The sequence below is a fragment of the Spea bombifrons genome, chromosome 3 (assembly GCF_027358695.1).
Source record: "Spea bombifrons isolate aSpeBom1 chromosome 3, aSpeBom1.2.pri, whole genome shotgun sequence".
Lineage (NCBI taxonomy): Eukaryota > Metazoa > Chordata > Amphibia > Anura > Pelobatidae > Spea > Spea bombifrons.
The window spans coordinates 92,757,111-92,778,937 of NC_071089.1; the positions used below are offsets into that span (position 1 = coordinate 92,757,111).

At 38.7% G+C, this 21,827-nt stretch overlaps 1 protein-coding gene across 3 annotated transcripts in view; it reads left to right on the forward strand.

The window, feature by feature from the left end:
* VEPH1 (ventricular zone expressed PH domain containing 1) overlaps positions 1-21,827 on the forward strand; it is a 138,080-nt gene that overhangs the window by 52,165 nt on the left and 64,088 nt on the right. For 2 of the 3 annotated variants that reach the window (XM_053461392.1, XM_053461391.1), the window contains exons 5-7: positions 1,734-1,900; positions 6,166-6,375; positions 21,107-21,327. In XM_053461392.1, coding sequence (XP_053317367.1) covers positions 1,734-1,900; positions 6,166-6,375; positions 21,107-21,327 — 598 coding nt within the window. The remainder of the gene's footprint in view (positions 1-1,733; positions 1,901-6,165; positions 6,376-21,106; positions 21,328-21,827) is intronic. The other variant, XM_053461393.1, reaches the window with a different exon arrangement.

Consider the following 21,827-nt stretch of genomic DNA (forward strand, 5'->3'; position numbering starts at 1 on the left):
TTTTATATAATAATTATATAATATTTTAATATATTGCTTTACCTTTTATGTATGAGCGTCTCTTGTTTTGGGATTGATTATGTAAGAGTATCTGAGGAGTCAAAAGAGTTAGCAGCTCTACATTGGAAGTGTATTTAATCATATTTTTCCATATACCTATTATGTACACAATTGGACATGGTTTTCACGTGAGGGTGGTATTTGATTTGCAACCTAAGTAAGTAAAAGCTAGTTGCTCTCGCTAATTGTCTGCTAGAATCAAGTTGTTGATATTTAAATAGTTTTTTTGTATTTGCTTCTTTTATTTGAGTCTCATTTTAGGTTTTTGAATGTGTTGATATTTCACAGGCTTATTTAGCATGGATTTTAGTAGGATATACTCGTTATTTTGACATCCTGCATTTGAACATGAGCCATTCTCTACATTAGTGTCCTTCAACCTCATGGAGAAGACCAGGCTCCATGTAGAATGAAATGAACCATGCTTATACATTGGTAAACTCTCTTTCTTAACACACGTCATCCTTATGTTACAGCCCTGGATCTCTGAATACATCGTGTTACTTCTTTCACACTAAAATTGCATGCAAAAGCCTAAAAAATTATATGTGTATACAATTTATTGTAAATAACCAGGCATGACTTTAAACATAACATCATGTGAAGTTCAATGTTGTTTGAAATGTTTTCATCTAATAAACATACACTACTTTTAACATTTTTGTTACTCTGTGCTTAACTTGTTTTTTTTATTGTTTATCCTTTTGTTTTTTGGTTTCAAGTTCTTCTTGACTCAGTCTGAGAATAAGCAATAGAAAACAGTCTGAAAAGAGGTTGCTTTTTGCAAATTTCTGCTTTATTAGGGAATTAGTCATATGTTAGAACTTTGGTAACCTCAGTGGTTTACTTTTTTTTCAAACATTATTAGGAACCCATTAGGAAAGAGCATGCTAACGCCATCACGTTTTCAGCTGTATTTAATTCCTATCTGTAGTATGGGATTTCCAGCTTTTAGCAGTAAATAATCAGACGTGGGAGGGCTGCCTTGCATTTGAATTACTGCCTTTTGACGTAATACAGTAGCAACGAGAAATATTTCTTTAGGTTCTAACTACATTTTTCATTGTTCCAGAGAACAACTTAACTTAATATAATACTGAATTGTTCAATTCTATTTATACTGAAAATGTGTGCAAAATGCTAACAAGGGAGCATGGAATATATTACATAGTTAACTACAATGTGTGAAATACCAATATGAAAGGTGCTTGGGAACTGTAAAACATAGTCTAGAGGCCAAATGAAAATAAAATATTAAACATCCATATGCTGTATATCTGTAGGAGAACTTTGTTCATTGGCAATAGTCCCAAATACACAAAGTAAAGCTGTAAAAATAGAAAGGAGCACGCGCATGACATTCAATCATTGGTTCTGTGAATAAGTCAGAATTCAATGTACACATACTACCCAAACAACTATTTCCATGTTTTTATAAATATGATAATTAAGTGACACATGGAAAAGCAGGGGAAAGATTTTTAAAAAGTTAAAAGTAAGTAATTGTGGAGAACATAAGGATATGATTTCAGTTGGAGCAAAGAGAATGAACTGTAGGATAAGGCAGAGACTGCTGTTTGTGAAAAATTAAATACATGATTTGATGGGAAATCATTAGTAATGATTAACAGTTACTCTCTCTAATGCACATATGTTTTTTTAATGTCTTGTAGGTAATAGTATGCTTTTGCGAGTGCTTCCATCTGTATATGAGATGCAGCCCCAGCCAGTAAATGCCTGTCTGAGAGAACTGGTTTCGCAAATGCCTCACTTAGATGACAGCGAGCAGCATCATTTGTTACGGTTATTACAAGAAGTTGCTAAACAAAAACAACCACAGGTAACAGCAGCGTCTTGACTGTGGGCTTCTGAAATGTTGTGGTGGCTCTTTAACCCCTTCATGATGACCAGTGGTATTTTGTGCTTGAAGACTTCCAAAACAACAGAGATTTTTATTTATTTATTTTTTTTTACCATTTTTTTTTACCAGTTTTTGCTAGATGGCTATTCTCCTATTTCTAATTTAATAAATTATTATTTTAAGGTTATAACATTTTTAGGACTTAAAAATGGGGAAAAAAAGTTTTTTAAAATTGTGTTTCTCCTGTTTTTACAAGAGCAGGTGAAAATTACCCCCAAATATATTGATTTGCTAGCTAATTATAACTAGATTTGTACTTTATTTTATTTATTTTTCATTTTTACATTAGTATTTGTTATTGATTGTTTCTATTACATACATTGAGAACATTTATAATGAGAATAACAATAAATAACTGTTGAAAGAGAAAAATACTATCTGCCATTGATCATGACTGAAAATATTTCATGCATTACTATATATGAACCAGGTAAGGAAATATAATTAAAGTATAGTATTCATTAGCTATATGGATTTAGAATTAATCAGTGCAGGGCAAATAAACTCTCATCATTCTTTTATTTGTTTAATGGAAATGTGTTTAGCCAAGGTTCCCAGAGTTTTCCAAAGCATTTGTTGTTAACAATTATATATGAAATACCTTTTTCCATTTTATATGGTGTATTTGCTCCCAGGTAGGGGTATGTGGTCGTAACCACATTCTTGGTAATGTAATTTTAAACACCATTAACACTTGAATTATTTTATTTTTTTATATATTCACAATGTTTTCTTCTTGATTAAAAAAATGTGTTTAAAAAGTTATCTAAATAGTACCAATTCAATTGATCACTGAGAAAAAAAAGCAGGATCAGTAGACAAAATCTACAGTTTTCAACACTTATTTGGAGCTTATTCATTAAAGAGAGTTTGCAGGAGAGTTGTGGTTTACCGCCCTCACTTCACTATTCACTATCAATGGCCAACCCCAGTGAGCTTTGGCTGCAGAAAGAGTTTGGCTTACCCTATAAAAAATTAGTGTACATCAGTGAATTGACTCCTGTCTGTCAAACATCAGCTTTTGTCTCACCTGGTAGATAAATCCAGAAAACATTTATTATTACTGCTTTGATATGACCATATAATAGTTTATTGTTACAGAAAACACCATGGCAAAATCATTAAAGCTTTGTTGGGTCTGCAGTAGAAGCTCACTTTTGGCATACTTTTTTTTAAAGTAACCTCTTGAGACCTCCCTAGTCCTGTGACCGCATGTACCACATAAGCAATTGTGCTTATTTCATCACATTTTATAGGGGCACAGATAGAGACAAAGGTTAAAAAGCATTAGCTCTGTCCTATACTCCATCCGCATTTGAGCATGATTGACACATGTAGATTCTTAATCCACTAACTTCATAAATACTCCCTATAAGTAGTGCTTCTGCCAGGGGTCACCAGGATGCCGTCCAGCCTAAATTTTAAGCAGCTTCACAGGACCTCCATTTAACTATGATAGATACATGGTTAGCATATCATTACATTACTGTAGTATATTTTAAATGTATATTTTCTTACATTCCTTAATTAAATAAATTAGTTGTCTGTAAAGCCTTTGAGCACATGTTGAAGCATTATTGATGGACCTTGAAGGGGGAGCCCCCAGACATTGTTCAAAGGAATGCAAAGTCCAGATCTTCATGTTCCTCCTATCTCCTGCACTCATGCATTTCATCATACTATTTCCCTTATTAAAATGTTACCTCTTAGACATGCTCAGGTAGCATGATGATCAGCATTTCACTTCAAATTTCATGATGCCTTAAACTTCCTTTCCCTAGTTGTTCAGACTACCTGAGAATGCCCATTGAAGCCGAAGTCACTAATATGGAACCATTTCTTAGGCCAGTACTAGTTTAATTCATTCTTTACAACTCCTACTAAAAGAACGTGTAAACAAAAAGATTAATTACCTACTTAAATGCTGATTAAACAATAAAATGAATGGTATGATTTGCAGAATCTTTGATGATTTGTTCTCTAGTTAAAGAATATTTGAGCCTTGTTTCCCCTCTAATTTCTTGGGTGGTCGTTCATCAGTCTGTGTTATTTTTATGGCATAGTTTGAATCCCCAGTCTATGCAGCCTTACAGTGTCACTGATGGCAGATTTCAGGCCCGCTTGAATGTTGAATCACCCTTTTATACTTCTGTGTCAAGTCACTTTGATTAAAACAGATTGTTTCAATTATACATAGTACTGACTCTGCCCAGAACACCCCCTTATGTAAGTGACTGGTGTATGCCACTCTTTAATGCGGGAAAAAGGAGAGTTAGGTAAACATTTTGTAGAAATTATGTCATGAAGAAAAATAATGAGGAAACCGCAAGACAAACATCAAATAGATTTTCAAGTGAAAGAAGAAACAAAACACTTAATATAGTCAAGAGACTGGTTTAGTTTTCATTTACATGCTTTGTTCATCTAATTTATGTAATTACATGAATACAAATTTGTAATTTTATTTTTAAGGATTCTTACAAAGGTTCTGTTATATATATATATATATATAGATATATATATATCTATATATATATATATATATATATATATATATATATATATTGGTTTAATAGGGGTGCTTTACAGGAGAGGGCTGGCACCCTCCGGCTCTCTGGCCTGTACTTGCCCTTCGTAACTAACACACACTCACTCTAAGACTCATACATTTACATACACACTAACATACTCGTTGACTGTAACACACACTAACATTGCACACACCTACCTAGTCTGGACTGTGTCTTAATCGTTGCTCGCACGCTATGTGTTAAGTGACCCCAATGCTATCCTGACTCTGCAAGCAGTCCTTTTATTTTTTTTCGGACCGCACCGGTTTTAAGAATTCGAACTGGCCAGGGGATCAATTGGGCAAAATATACACAGAAGGGGCCAATTATTGCTGGAGCTGGCTGGGAGTAAGTATTTTGCATATGCAAATTGTTGAGCTGGAAATGCATCTGGAGAAATGTATCTCCAAGGCAATGGGAGGGAGAGGTTTCTGATGGATGAAGGATGCATTTGGATGAAGATAATAAGCTGGCACTGAGTTTTTGTATGAATTAAAGTGCCTGGAGTATATATTTAAGACTGGTTTTAGATATAAGCAGACTCCACCGCCATTCTACTTGTCCCATCCTGCTGGAAGAGTGTGTAACCCTCTAAAATGATTGATTAATCATTAGTGTCTCCCAGCTATCATGTCATACTGTTTGTTTGCAGCTATAAAGTTTTGTTCACCTATTTTACCAGTTAAAATTCTTGTATTTGTATTTGTACATTTAATTGAACTGATATGTTTATTTGCCATTTTGAAATTGTGATCCACTTTGAAAATGGTCATCTCCCTATTATTTAAACTATCCCTTTTCTTACCTTCACCGTGGAGCCTTACACTCCCTCTCTGCATCACGTCATTCCTTATTCCCCCTTTTTATTGAAAGTCTCCACCAACTGTCCAGCTGCTGTCTCCTACACTAGACCTTCTTCCACTGAGGTGCAGTCCATCAGTACTGCCAAGAACGAGAAATCAGCCGAGTGCACTGAAAACCCAAGCCCTCCAAACACCAAAAATCTAGCTGTCCATTAATCTTCCTGATCTCCCATGTTCTTGTGTTGCATGTGACACAGGTGGTATCTCACAAGTTACTAGCTTGGAGGTCAATTCCCTAACTTTATATTCTAAATCCCTAAAATAATCTTTAGGACCCTCCATTCCCCTCTGACATTGTTGTTGGTAGCAATGTGAACTAAGATCAACCCCAGCATCTCAATAATGTGTCAACAGAACACAGCAAACTGATTGTTTCGGTCAAGCAACAAATTGCCATTTTTGTCCTCTTAACAATAAAGTCCACTTCCACCACTATTTGCTTGGGCTTCCATACATTCAGGATCCCATACATGCAAAATGGGCTGATCTCCCCACTGTTAGAAGGAACAGTTTTTCCTTTCAGAAGCCCATTGTGTTTGACTCTTTAGAATGTGTAATAAGAATGTGTAATAAGATTCCATAATAATGGAAGAAGTGTTTAGCTGTAGAATCTCAGGTTGGTAAATATAAACCTAGTAGTGGGTGATGACATTAGGGACTTACCCTTTCATTCTCATCATCAACAGTTGTTTACGTATACATTCTCTCTTTGATAAATAGCAGATGTTAATATTATTTGTTTTATTCCTAGGTTCTAACAGAAATTGTTCCTGTTCTCACTGAATATTTATCTGATCCAAGCTACAGTGAAATCATCCTTAATATATTTGTAGAGATATCAGCATATGAGCCACTTGCGTTGGCTGGGTCTCTTTCCATATTAAAAGAAATCGGTAACAATTTCCCATGTCTCATTGGACAGATAGTGAAGATTTATGGAGCAGTAGGGCATATTGATGAGGTATGTAATAATTACTAATCTCTTCTTATTGTGAAATCAAAGAGGATCAGACTCTGTGAAATCGTTGCAGGATGTAACCCTATCCTTTAGTTATTTAATGCCATGGTGTAACAGTTTATACAATATTACATTACTGGTATTACAGCTTACGTTACATCCCTTAACCATGTCAGAGGTTATAAAGATAAAAAAGTTCAGACAGGGTATGAGAAATACAGAAGGGTAATTGCTACGTGTTCTTCTTTAACAGCTTTTTACACAGTAAGACATCTCCCACAGAAAACTTACATTCCTGAAGAGCTTTTTGTTTTTGGATTAAAATATGCTAAAATATATCCCCCTGCCGCTGTAACAGCACTATGGAATCTTCTATCAATGAAAAAGTGTAATAAAAGCCATCTATTTTGGTTATATTCACATTACTTAGTTTTGCTAAAAAAATAAAAATAAATGCATATATATAGAGTCAGGCTTAGCCAGTATGAATTTTTAAGATTTGCAAGCAATGGGTTTGATTTAATTTCTATGTAATGGATAAAGCAGCCATGGTGGGACCTGGACGTGAGACAAAATTTAAATGCATGCTGGAATTTGCCTGCAGAACAACCCACGAGGGTCCAAAATAGACCCCAACAGGCATTAAAAAATAAAAAATATACTTTGTAGGAATATTTCCCCTTTAAGAAATATTGCTATGCGATTAATAGTGTATCTTTTAACCACTGCATAACTTTAGCTAAGAAGCATAAAAAAACATTCATTCAGCAGAATTGTTTAGAGATATGTTGTTTAAAAAAAACGGGTTATTTTGCCTCTTTAAAACAAAATTTAATATAGTAATCCGAGACTCATTCAAGATAAAATGACCCCATACATTTAAGCCAAATATCTAAAAAAAAACAACACAGACTAAAGCTAGTGTAAATACATTAATTTGGGAATGATAAAGATTGTAGAAACAGCTCAACTTGTTTATCTGGTTTTCTTAAAACTGATTTTATGAGCCTTAATTCTCAAGATACTTTTTTATGCTTGATGTAATTCCTTTAACAGTTTCAGTACCCTAAAACTATTTTGGTAAAATGTGTTAACAGTCCTAGAATAAGTAGGGAGAAGAAAGCAAGTTCAAGACGGGAAATCATTTGGATATAAAAGTTTTACCACTGATTAGTTTCCTGTTCATCCTAGGCTTACAAAGGCTTCCACCAATAGGGAGGAGTAACTCGGCAAAATGAAGTCTTAGAGTTACACTTATTTTTTTTTTATTAAGTCAGTTTACTTGTTTTGGAAAGTCTAAGGGACATTTAGTTTTGGGAACTGAAGATTCTGCAGTAATGTCCTTTGTCCTCACTCCAACCCATAGAAAGAAAACAACATAACAGGGAATACATAATCATGTAGATCCTGAGAACAGGAAGTTAACATACGCCCAACATTACAAATCTGGACACCTATGTTGGGGTGTATGGCAAGAGGTTTGGAGGGGTATGACAAGTGCGAGTAGTGGATGGTAACAGTGTTGCGAGTGCTGCCTGGAAGAGCTGCCTCACAGTGTTCAGCGTCAAAGCTTTGGAAGGTTGCCACATGGGAGCTGCAATGGATGTTGTGACGGAAGCCTCCATCACTGGGACCACTGGAGAGGCCTGACTGCCAGCCTCCTCCCTATTGACTATGGGCCCTGGGTTTGTAAAGACTTCTGTGGCTACCCCCAGCAGTATCATCTCATCACTGGCTGAGGGGATTATCTCCAGCAGACAGCCAGGATCTGCCACCAGGGAGTGACCACCATTCTTTCAGTTTAATGTTGTATAAATCAGTCTCCCCCCCACCTATTGTATTGTTAATCCCGTTACTGCCCCTGTTGTCTCTGGGAGGCAGATTAAGGGGGCGGTTTGTGTCCCAATATCTTGTTTTTATGTTAATGTATGGTTTGCTGGAAATATCCAGCCCTGTGTGTGAGAAATAAATCAGTCTTCGTTTGGTTTTACCCTACACTGAGTCTTGGCTAGTGACTGGGGAACCGGGGAAAGTGTGGTGTCCCAGGCTAAGGGAGCACAAGACAGCGGAGGTAGTCGGTCGGACTAGCCAGCTCCGTGACATTGGTGGCAAGCGGCGGGATTTCTTCTTAGTCTGAGGGACACTTACTTTCTACCGGGATTGACCGACAGGACGGCAGACTTCGGTCGCCTTGACGAGGACATGGATGTGGTATCAGAATTCCAGGGGCTGCTGCGGGTCATCCTCTCCTGCTACACCACTACTCTGCCTACAGAACAATACCAGAATCTGAGGCAACTGGTTTGACGGTCACTATGGCAGAGGGCTGTGATATGCCGGGGTCAGTGTCTTCCAAGCTCCGAACAAAAGATTAGAGACCAGCGGGAACTATGGATGTCATTCCTGGGACAGCAACCCCAGGAGCAATGGGTATCCGAATTGGACAAGCTGGACCAACAGGAGGTAGAGCTGGAAGATCACTATAGGGCTCTGCAGTGGTATACAGAACAAGCATATTGGGGAACTGCGAAAGAATGTTCTCCAGAGGGCTATGGCTTTGGTGGCCCAGGATTATTATGGTATAGTCTTCAGGAGGATCCGGACTTCGGAAGTACAGTGGAGTGGCGGATTGAGGACAGCCGGGATTTCAGGGAGTGGGACCTCCCAGATGCACTAGGACTTAAAGGTGATTTAGACTTTTTAATTACACAGGAGTGGGAACTGGAAAAGGCATATAAAAAACTGTTCAACCGCGTTCAACAGAATGCCCCAGTGTCCAGTGATTCTGTGGATGTTATCGAGTGGTCATCTGAGGATGTTGACTCAGGCGTAGTGGATGGGACTGCGGTCTCCACCCCTGAGTCAGAGGGATACTGGGCAGCTAATCCAGATCCGATACCAGAGCTATGTGACTTTACACCACAACCGGATCCAGAGATTGTGGATCTAATTGATTTTACATCTGAGGATGTTAACCCAAGAGGGGTGGATAACACTGCGGTCTCCACACCTGGGTCCTCAGAATGCTGGGCAGTCTGCCCAGATCCCTTAGCCCCCGCTGAAGAGCTGGCAACAGGGCAAAGCGCTGCTGGCTTCTGCCCCACACCTGCAATGGTCACAGGGATCCAGGGAGATGCGGCAGCCGGCCCTTCTCCCCAGCGGCAGCTCACATGTCCGGGAGCGAAGGAACCGGTCCTCCCTCCCCAGCGGCAGGCCAACCCAGAAGATGCCCTAACCCCAGCTGAAGCGCTGGCAACAGGGCAGAGCATCGCTGGCCTCTGCCCAGCACCTACCAAAGCTGCAGGAATTCAGGGAGATACAGCGGCCGACCCGCCTCCCCAGCAGAAGCAGGGAGGTGGAACAGCTAGTCCATCTCCCCAGCGGCAGAACCTAATTCCGGGACCGGAGGAACCTGACCTCCCTCCTCAACAACAGCAGGAGCACCAGGGAGGGGATGCAGGCGGCATCACTCCCCAGCGGTACCCAGAAGATGACGCAGCCGGCCCATCTCCCCAGCAGCAGCAGCGGTCCCTGGGGAACCGGGGAAAGTGTGGTGTCCCAGGCTAAGGGAGCACAAGACAGCGGAGGTAGTCGGTCGGACTAGCCAGCTCCGTGACAGATGTAATTAAGATGTTTCATTTATAGCACTAAAGCAGGTTCTGTAGTGCTACATTATTATTTCAATAAATAGTGCTTGTACTTATGTTTGGCTGGATTCCTGACAAACTGTATCACTCCATTTGTGGCTGACTTTGCTTTTCTGACTTCTACACTGTCTGAGTTGTAGTTTATCCTGGGGGGGGTAGGTAAATCATTGGCAAGTACCAAAACAGCTCAAACCCAAGAGTTCAGCCTGAGGGGGAACCAGCTGGAGGGTGAAAAACTAGATTTTTGTCTTAAGGGATACATTACTTTGCCTGACAGTCCAGCCATCTTGCATAAGGTGTTTGCCTTCCTGAACAACTTGACACAAATGAATTTCAAGAAAAGGAAACATTAATACAAATCAAAATTATATAGATATATAATATATTTGTGGTAGGGGTAAAACATGTGAAAACGCCCCCTTAGTAAATAAGAAAGGGGCCAAAAAAAGGAAACAATGCTGAGAGTAGGAGCAGAGTAGGGTTTATTTATAAGGTTGTAAAATTGGCTTTCCTCAACTCCATTTCCGGGTTCGGGATATATCTGGCATAGCATGAAGATTTCCATCTTCCTAATCTCTGCGGATGCTGCCCCAATATGGAAGGACTTGCCCGAGAAGGAGTTGGGATTGTAACCTAGTATTTGCGGTAGTCGATTGATATGACATAAAATCTGTCTTGGTTAGGGGGTTCGTGGGCAATGGTAGTAAAGGGCTGTCCCCATACCTGTTAGAGAGAAAGGCCGCCAAACACTTCAGTACCTTAACTGGGCACCAGGAGTGAAGGGAAGGGTAATATGGGATTTGGAGGCCTGAACCTGTCTGATGCGTTTTGTTATGTGCGAGAAATAGGATAAAATAAGACTGCCAGTCTTGCACCCTCAGGATTGGGAGCTATTGGAATTTGACATGAACTCACCTGGCCTTTAGGATGATATTTGTGTGGACCTCAAAAGGAGCTGAATCTAACAGGTCGGACAGGTTGTTCCATGAAGAAACCCTGTGAATCGAAAGAAGCAAGAGCACTAACCATCTTGTTGCACCCATCAAGGCTGTATTGACATATGATGTGGAAATTGCCCTGGAGTAAAAGCCTTACGGAGTTTACGGAAAAAGCGCATGTTTTGGGGGGAGGATGATCAACCTTTTTGAAGGATTTGTAAGGGATATGTAGGTTTTTTCTGAAGTAAATATGACTGGTCTGCCCAAAGTCATTAGTCATATACCCTCCACTGCAAATCTTTGCCTGTTCTGTGGAGGGTTGTGCATACCATTTTCTATGTATATCTGTGTCACATCTAATTCCGGGAATGCTCCATACATAACAAATTATGCATGAATGAAGTAATTGTTATGAATATGTTTAGGTGAAGTTGTTCAAACCATGGCCAAACACTGTTCCTGGTAAAGGTTCATAAAAAACATTTGAGTGTGAATACTTAAACGCTAAAGTTGAAAAAACTTGCTACTCAGTCCTTGATCAAAGTAGTTTCCTAAAATGAATAAACATTTGCTTCATAAACATTCTTATACAGCAAAGGACTGCTAATCGAACATAAAACACACAACTTAAATGCTTACATTATAACATACATACAAACATACACCTAGATTCTTTAGTCTGTTACAAGTGTTGCGGTAGCGCATGGTTTCCTAAAAATGCAGTTGTGAAATACCCTGAAGATCAGCTACAACAATTTAAGGCTTAGTTACTTAGCTTGAGTAAAGGCAGTGTGCACAATGTACTTATGCCACTTTAAGGATACTATTTATGAATATCTGTACAATTTGCCAAAGAAAAAAATATATATATACCCAGCTCGTTTTAAACTACAGAGCGCATGATCCTCAGCAATGCTTATGTTTTCTTGGCTACACGTGTATCATATAACTACAGTTGCCTGGTTGTTAAAAACAGGAGGTCCGTGGAATGCTGTATCACTTAATGGACAATATTGCTAAAGTTTTAATCAACAAAGTTGTGTGAGTAACTTTTTAAAGTTTCAATGTCCCACTCAGGCCAGGAAGCTCTTAAATGTCAACTCAACACTTGAGAAGGAAGGTCTGAGGCCAATTTCAGAATAGGTCAGAATGTTCATTGACTTTTTGGCAGATGAAACATACACACAACATCCGAACCAGGCAGTAGCTGATCAGGATGAAGCTAGAATCTCACTGATGTACTTTGTTATTAGCGGTAGTGCTGAGTGAAAGTTCCTACAACCTCATTATGTGCCCATTAATTTTCCTGTCCTGACAACTGCTTTGCAGTTGGATACCCTTCTGTGCATACTGATGGTCTAGTTAGCCGAGTATGCTGAATTAGCAGAGTATATTGTTACTCTTTGGACCACAAATCATGATTGCTGCTTAATTACTGTAATGGATGGCAAAGGCTTAATGTCTTCAAGTCAGTTTTAGATTCTAGTCAAATCCAATAAAGAGCTTTTATCAGCTATATAAAAAAACATTTTTAAATCAATAAAGAACTAATCAGTAAGCACTTTATAAGCAGTGTATGTGAATCAGCAGTCTAAGAAGATTTTATTTTGGTGTTTAACTTCTAGGAGATAAATATCCATAGCTAGATAATGCATACATTAGCTGGACATAAGCTTGCAGCATACAGGTTCAATTTTGCATTTTTTGCCCCAACACTTATCCTTGGGCTGGCATCATTTTCTCCTCCGATAGTCTGTTAGCCTGCAGTGATCTCATTTTCTCCTTTGGCTATGCTTTGGTGGATTCTGCCTTTCCACACCTTGAGTTGATATGGCTGGTCTTTAAGGTACATACAGGGTTACATTACAGAGGGGGTACTAAGAGTTCACTAAAGTGGAAGGTTATAGGATAGTTTTGCAAGGCAAACCTTAGTGAACTTACTGAAGAGCTTGGTTTACCCTGTATAATGTATAATTGAACCAGTAAGCGTTCTTTAAAGTGCAAGTTCTTAAAAATCACTTCATTGATTGAACTATACATTATGCAGCACCACTGTTTCCTTTTTATAATGCACAGTGGGGTTAGTAAGTTCAAACCCAGCTGCTTTCTTGATAATTCCCTCTTTAGGTATTGATAATTTTTAAGTGTAGTTGACAGGGCTGCCACTAGGCAGTGACAAGCAGATCCTCTATTCCAGTTCCAACTCTTTGGGGGGCCCTGCGTTGCTTCTGTTTATCACTCGCTCCCTCACGCTCCTGGTCTCTGGAGCAAGAGCACTGTTTGTGCTCTTCTAGCAAACCAAACTTGCCTTGGGCCACACAAACCCTCAGTACGAATCAGGGTTCTGTCCTGCCCCCCTGTGATGATTATATGCATGTCATGTTTCGTTGCAACCTCTAGAGGCCACTCTCCATTATACGGAACCTGGGAATCATATCATCTGACCAGCTGTACCTGCTTACCCGGGCATTTACTCATTAACCAGCATTTTTCAATATAGTTTATTCTTATATACCAGCTTTGTGTGTCTTTAATCTCTTGTCTGTACTTACCTCTCTGTCGCTTTGCATCATGGGGTACAGACAGAGCCTCGGATATCCCCTGCAATAGGACTCCTACTCAGCCTGCTTACACGAGCCCTGACAGTATGGTATTTGAAATAGCCCCTTATATTGCATTAGGACCTCATCTGTTCTTATGCCAGCTTCCTTTGCAGCCTCTATCCATAGAAAATACGTTCACATATTAACAAAACCAATTATATATTAAATTCAATCGTAGTATAAGGTCTGATCACAATATTTTGTATTTAAAGTACCAAAAATGTAGTGTCCATGCATTGGATACTGTAATTTTTTTTACCATAGTGGGGTAGTGGTTGTAGGTACAGCACATATGAGGCAGGATTCCTTGTAATAGCGTAGCCTTTTATTCTGTATTCATTCAGCATACAGGAGTAATGACATCATATACATAGGATGTATTTTACAAAACAAACACATAAATAAAAACCTCCCACTTGGAGAACTAATCTGACAATTGCCAGGCCGTTTGCATGCATGCAGGTCCCTGACTAACCACAGGTACCCAGCTAAACCAGGCCCCTGAAATACAACATACAGCCCCGTTTTAGTCCCTGGCAGCCTGGCCCACACACAATCCAACAACATGCTCAGGTCTCTCTCCCTGACTAGACTGAGAGCTACATTTTATAGCCATCCAAGCACACATTTAATTAATTAATTAGTCCCAGATGTACCCGGTAGCTTCTCTCAGTTAGCCATACTAGCATAGTGAGAGTTAACTATATCACCTCTGGATTTGTATAACAGATGTATAATGTCCTGGTCATCCTCCAAATCATTAGCTTAAGGTTTTGTAACTAATTTCAAAATATTTTGTTTCCCTGCCATGGCAAGCATGGCCTTGTTCTGGTGAGTAGCCAACAGCAGCACTGATTGTAGAAAAATAGCAAAACTTGCTGGTACACCAGAGGATAATCAAACAGATCCTGATAAGTAGTGAATACAACTATTGAAGCCTGGAACTGAAACAACTTGCAGAACATAGATTCAGGAAACACAACTCTGGGCATTTCTTTTAATATCTGTCCAACTCTTACTTAAACCCTTTCAATTGATAATCTAAACCACCCAGAAGTGCTGATAGCATTTACCAAACCAGTACAAATTATACTTTTAACTTTCTGATATTTAGAACTTCCAAGATCACTGAATAGCTTCGGAGCCAGACACGTGATAACGCACAATAGGTGGATTCACTTAACATTTGTAACTTAAGCATCCAAATAAGAAGTGGAATTTTCTTGGAACACATCCTCAGGACTATTGCCATTAAGTTTTGACAAACTTAAAAATAATTCAGAAGCTCTGGGAATGTAACACAAGGTGTCATGTTCATAAAATTTGGACCATGTATTTGTATATAGAATGATACGATGAATGAGAGGATTGTAACAATTTGCCAGCAGGAAAAAATACCTTGAATATCAGGAAAAGGGGATGGTGGAAAAGTTTTTTTGAGCTTAGAGAACACCTGATGGCAGGTCACTCAGAGTGCCTCTTTACAGACCGTATGCCACTTTTTTTTTGGAAAGGAACAGATTGATGTTTGTCATTTCTCAGGACCCTCAGGAACCAGGTACCTCTAGAAGAACTTACATAATCCAAAAGCTGAAAAGACCATTTTTTGTAGTCTCGCTGGGCCACTAAAATACCATTTGCCATGAATCTGAGCATATGTTACATAATGGTGGCTTTAATTTGATATTTTAAATAATCCAATGTATTTCAATATGTTAGCTAAATATAATACTAATGTAGTTTTGTTACATGTAACTGCATATTGTGAATACTGTAATTTTAAGTTACTCATATTTTCCTTATTCAGTTTTAGTTTATTTTCTGTATATGACATTTACTTGCTATTTCTTATTGTATGTAAAATGTTAAAATTAATATACATAAACCATACATTTAATTGTTATAACACCAAAATATTCTGGGTAGCATGAGATCTATACAATATTGAATTTTTGTTTATTTTGTCTTTGTTGTTAAAGTTTGAGACTTTACATCAGGAAAAATAAATTATATGGTCCAAATGGTTCTTATCTGCTGTCAAATTCTATGTTTCTATAAAACAAAAATTAACATAATGTGGGTGTGGATGCACTTTTTGCCATTACAAGTGAGTAATTGAACTTACATGTCATTACATTAGAGCTTGCATCAATTAGAACTTGCATCAAACTGGAACAGTCTACAGGACTGGATCTAAAACATTTTTAAAACATTTCCTTTAGATTCTCGTGTAGCCCATATAAGTTTCTCTCAAACTACATTTCTTTGGTACTTCAAATAAACCTGTATTTGGTGTGAGAAAATATTACAACTTGAGACTTTTAGTAATTTGTTTATTTTTCACAATACAGTATCCCTCACATTTTCATTAATCTTCTGTACAACCATCCATTACATTTACTGTCTTCCTATCTTTCTTGAACATCTCCAATCCACCATCTTCTTTCGTTTTCCAATACACCATTTTTTCTTAGTGTTCATTTTTGATAATCAGTGGCGTCGCCAGGGGGGGGCCAGAGGGGGCCATGGCCCCCCCTACATTCTGCTGTGCCCCCCAGTGTGCCCCCCCAATTGAAACGCTATAGCATTGACCCGGTGTGCCGGAACACTAAGCTCTAATTGCAGCCGATGGGGCTGACAGTTTCAAAGCAGCTGTAAAACCGCCTCCGCTGGCTGCTTAATGGATTGCTGGCATGCCGATCACTGACTGAGGCTCTTCGTCCCGCCCCTTTGAAGGGGGCGGGCTCTTACGGAACAGTTGCTTGTCACTGCCTGACAGGGAGAAGAGCATGAGGGAGAAGAGCAGCTGTGTTACAGTGGAAGAATGAAGGCCAGCAAAAAAAGTATTTTATTTTAAATAAATAGTGGAGGTGACAGAAGGAGGGACATTAACAAGGGGGGGCTGCATTGGGAAAATTAAATAATACAAAAAGATGGTGGCTGGGGACATAATTACACATCAGGGTGGTTAGAAGGATGTCACATATATCAATACACAAACGGGGGGGGTTAATACACATGGGTATGGGGGCCATTATATTAACCAGTACAAGGGGTTGGTGCATCAATACACAAGGGGGGGGGCTGGCTGTGGGCATCAAATAAATCAATACACAAGGGAGGGGGGCTGGCTGGGGGCATCAAATAAATCAATACACAAGGGAGGGGGCTGGCTGGGGGCATCAAATAAATCAATACACAGGGGGGGGCTGGCTGGGGGCATCAAATAAATCAATACACAAGGGAGGGGGGCTGGCTGGGGGCATCAAATAAATCAATACACAAGGGTGTATTGCAAAAATTCACAAAGGGGGGTGGCTGGGGGGGCACAAATACACAAGGGTCAATACACACAAACAGCAAAGCAATGTGGAAGGCATTTTATATGGTTATCCCATCCTGATGTGGGGGTCCATGTGGCAGCAGAGCCTGTCCTGGGGTATGTGTTTGGGTGTCAGTGTGGCAGAGCCTGATATGAGTTTGGTCATCTGTTTCCTGGAACTTTACTTGCTGTAGAGGGTTAAATAGAACTTTGTAATTTTTATTTATCCAGATTTTGTGGTCACTTCAGAGGACAAAACTTTCTAGGCCTAGAAATCAGAGGAAAAGTAAAGGTTTTGTGTAATTTACTCTTATTTCAATCTGAATATATCATTAAAAGTTAGATGTTGGTTCAGAGTTTGTGAAACTCAATTCTTGATTTCATTATACAGGACGCTATTCCCCTTTGGTTTCACAGGCCTTCACAGACCAAGTGGTACTCAGCTTAGTTATATGCAGCTGTATGCATTTTGTTATCTGTGATGAGGCGTTCATTTGGTGACGCAGCGCTAAGATGGTTGTGATGCATTAATGGCTAAAAGTTTTGTTGAAGTTTCCATTATGTCTAATCTCCTTAATTTATTTGGGCCTTTTAACTTTTTTGATTTCTGGGATTTTAATAATGTGATAAAAAAGAATGATTTATAGTTGTTTGGATGTCAAATAGTGTGTCAAATTATGTTGATCTGTTTCTGCTATGTTTCCATACATTATTTATGTATACCTGCAAATACAGGTTTTTTTTTCTCATTCAGTTGCGTGTGCTGTTTCCATGTGTTGTTTATTTGATCTATACCTGAACTACAGGGTGTAAGTAAAAGAGCGGTATGGTTTAGTGAATGAGGGGACAAAGGGACTCTGGGGAGAGGACCTCTCAATGTCACGGTGCAGTCAGAAGGAGGGAACACTGCACTGACTCTCACTGTCTTCCCCTGATCTGCAGTCAGTGTGGCAAATATATTGGCAGCAGGGTTTAATATTAATATATATTGGCTACAGGGGCTAATATTAATATATATCGGAAGCTGGGACTAATATTTATATATATCGGCAGCAGGGGCTAATATTAATATATATTGGCGGCAGGGCCTATTATCAATAAATATTGGCTGCAGGGGCTAATATTTATATATATTGGCTGCAGGGACTAATAATATATATCAGCAGTAGGGGCTAATATTAATATATGTTGGCAGCAGGGTATAATTTCTATGTATATCGGCAGCAGGGTATAATATTAGTATGTATCCGCAGCAGGGGCTAATATTAATATATATCCGCAGCAGGGGTTAATATTAATATATATCGGAAGCAGGGTGTAATATTTCTATATATCTGCAGCAGGGTCTAATATTTATATATATTGTCAGCAGGGGCTAATATTAAAGAATGAAAAATAACTGTCACTTTAGCTGTTATTTTGAAATCATATTTTAATCACAGTCTTTACTTCAAAGAGATAAATACATATTATGTAGTTAAAAATGCACGTCCAACGTGTGTATGTGTATATATATATATATATATATATATATATAGTGTATATGTACTGTTTTATAATTGGCCCCCCTACTTTGGTCCCTGGCCCCCCATGTGCCCCCCCTAAATATGAAAGCTGGAGACGCCACTGTTGATAATCCCAGATTGTTGGATTCAAAAAACACTTTAGCAATGTCATCATGAGAAAATGTAAGGTCCAGTATGAATTTAATGACAAACCATGCTTCTCTCACTGCCTGTCTGATGTTCCTCCCGTTGCCCTGCTTTATGATCTTCCACAGCCCCGCATGATCCTCGGAATGGGAACATCAGGTCCCAAAGTCCAGAAAGGGACCACTGGATCCCAGTCCACAGAGTTGGACTACAGGGCCTCAGTCCCTAGAAAGGGACTACCAGAACTCTTTTCCTACAAAGCGGCCATCTTGGCCCCAAAGCCCACAGGGGCCCGAACACAAGTATCAGGATGCAAGGGCTAATGACGCGATGTGCCATAAACCCGATGGTGGCTTGTCACTTTAGTATAGGTCACATTCATATTCATTTGTGAACTTTCTTAAAAGTAGAACCCATTCCATCCCCTTGAAAAAGTAAATCTGGCCTTTAATATTACAAGGCTAAGTTTTACTTCTTCATAAAGTTGCCTAATTATGCCCCTCTGTTGCCTGACCAATCAAAATTTTTAAATATATTTTTTTGCATTATTTCCCTTTTGTAAAATATATATTTTTTCCATTTTATTACATGAATTTAAACAATAACATTTTTTTGTAATAATACATATATTAGACTAGTACTTTTTTATATTATCATTTGTTGCAAGTAATTTGTTTAGCATTGTTAAACATTTTATTTACATTCATTATTCGAATGTAAAATTAGTTATTTTCCATATTTAAATTCCCAAAGCCGGGCAATTGCTATTTGATTGAGTAGTCATGAAACCATTGGATCACAGCAACTATTTTGCTTGGTTTTGGTTAATGTTGTTTAGATTTATTCTGAGCCCCTGCTTAAACTATACTGGGAAAAACATGAATATGTACTAATAAATTATTTTGTTAAATTCATGGGAAACCTAGAAAACAATTAAAAAAATAACTTCATATGGCATATAAATAATCAGGAACTAAAAAAGTCACTGCGACATTCCATTTTGTGTGCTCCATGTAAGCTAACAAACCAATGACCAGTGTTTTTCCGGAGATTATTGAGCACTGTGTGTGCTTGGAAAATATACTCATCTCCCATCTCAGTGATGTCCAAGTCAGCCCTTGAACCTTTTAACTGGTGATATGATTAGTGACATTTGCCTAATTAAATTGAAATTCATTGCTTTTTGTGATTTACTAAGAAATACATTATGAATATGTACCATATATGTTGTTTGCAAACCTCAAGGTCAAAAACTCAAACATAGTGCTGAATGAGTTTGGGAAAGTCATGAACCTCATGAGATTGAGGTCAACATACAATTCCGTAGGTGCTGAAGCTAGATCAACACCTGATGAATGGACCTCAGGCTCTTTGTACTTATAAGATTAGGTGGGTTATGAATACTTTGTAGTGTTCATTGTCTGTGGCAAGGATGGATACAAACCTTCTGGGAACAGACAATGGACCATTAAAATCAAATAAATATTATAATTTATTTATGTAGAGGATAAATCCTTATCAAATGACTTTTGTGACTAAAATATACTCCCTTATAAACAGCTACAAGGTCAGGCCTGTTCCTAGATTTAGTGTTGTGCAAATCAATGTCCATAGAAAAAAAGCAGCTACTGTAAGGTCTATAACTGAAAACATTTGAAAAGAAATTCTGGGGACACTTTGCAGGAGAGCTATATATGACATTATATCCTGGCGCTAGGCATCACTCAGGGACACACAGTGCAAGGAGTGCTGAAGCAGAGGTTTGAAGGGACAGACTTCGTACTCCCTAAATTCGGGGCCAGTTAGAAGAAGATCCGTGACCTCCTCAACCGGCCCTGCTCCCCGGTTGGCAAATATGAACGTTAATATTGTCAGTTAACTATGCAATTTCCAGAGCTTTACTATACACACCATGTACTCAGAAGTAAATGGTGCTACAGAAGATGCTACCTCATAGAGAAGATAATCATAGCACAAATTAATATTTATATTCCATTGGAAGTAAAGAACAAACCCCTAAGAAAAAAAGATTTACAACATACACAGAAGAAACAAAAGCTCACTACCACCACAAACACCACCTCCAAGGAGAGATCTGACTGCCATTCTGGGGTCAAGAAGGATTTTTGTAAATCCTTGTAATTTGTAATGGGAGTTAAGAGAGAACTTCAGGGTAGGACATCAGATCAGGCTTGCATGTAGGCAGGCTACCCAAAATGCTTCTTCTACTGGGGAATGGTAGCATTAAAGGCATTACGTAGGAGGAGAAGTGGGAGAAGCCAAACACAGTTCCCCTGCCCAGAGAGAGGAAAATGACCCAGACAGTTTCCAGGTATGGCAATTAGAAACCACACACATTTGAATACTTTTTTATTTGTTCACTAACATAAAAACAAAGGCTATAACTTTCCTAATTACAAACATAATGCATTCAAAACTGACATGTTTATCAATGTCTTTAAAGTTTTGTGCCAAAAGATCATCTATGTTTAATACTACATTGAGTATTTTTAGTCATTACAGTATTGTCATATTGCCTTGTACTCACTATGCATCATCATTTCATTTGCAGACATGGGCCAAGATATGTTTGACGTATTTGGTGAACCAGTTGACAAACATGGAACATTCTTTTCACCACGTCCTTCTGATGGAGATAAGGAATATTACTAGCGTTTTTAACAATATTTTAGGAAGCCAAGGCAGAGATATGTGCAGAATGAGTAACAGCTTTACTGCAATAGCAAAGATCCTAAATGAGCATTTGCAGACCGAAACTGCCCAGACACAAAGGTAACAACACAATGATTGTATCCAACGCACCCTGCTTAATGGGGAAGCATCATTGGGTGATTTCAGCATTTGTGCTACACTTGTATCTTTTCAAGGTCTCATCAGGTGATCACAGGAGGAACGCTTAGTGTCCTTTCAAATCTTTATCACCTGAATTTGTGGCAAACATAAGTGACAGATTTTAAAGCGATCCTCCTGTCATGCCCTGTTGAGACCTTGAAAGAGACAATTTTGGGGGGTACTTAACATGTATGCCCTGACAATGTTACCTAATCATCATCAATGTATTCAAATGTTTAAAGCCCTATCAGGTGAGAAATAGCTCAATGTGTGTCTAATCTGTCAGCACTGCCTGTCCATCAAACTCTATCGACCTATCTAGTTATCAGACTGGGGCTCCTTGGAGCTATTTGTTATCTTTTATTTAAAATGCGTACTAAAAGTAATATCAGTAGGTTCACACACACATACATACAATATATGGTATACAGAGCAATCTT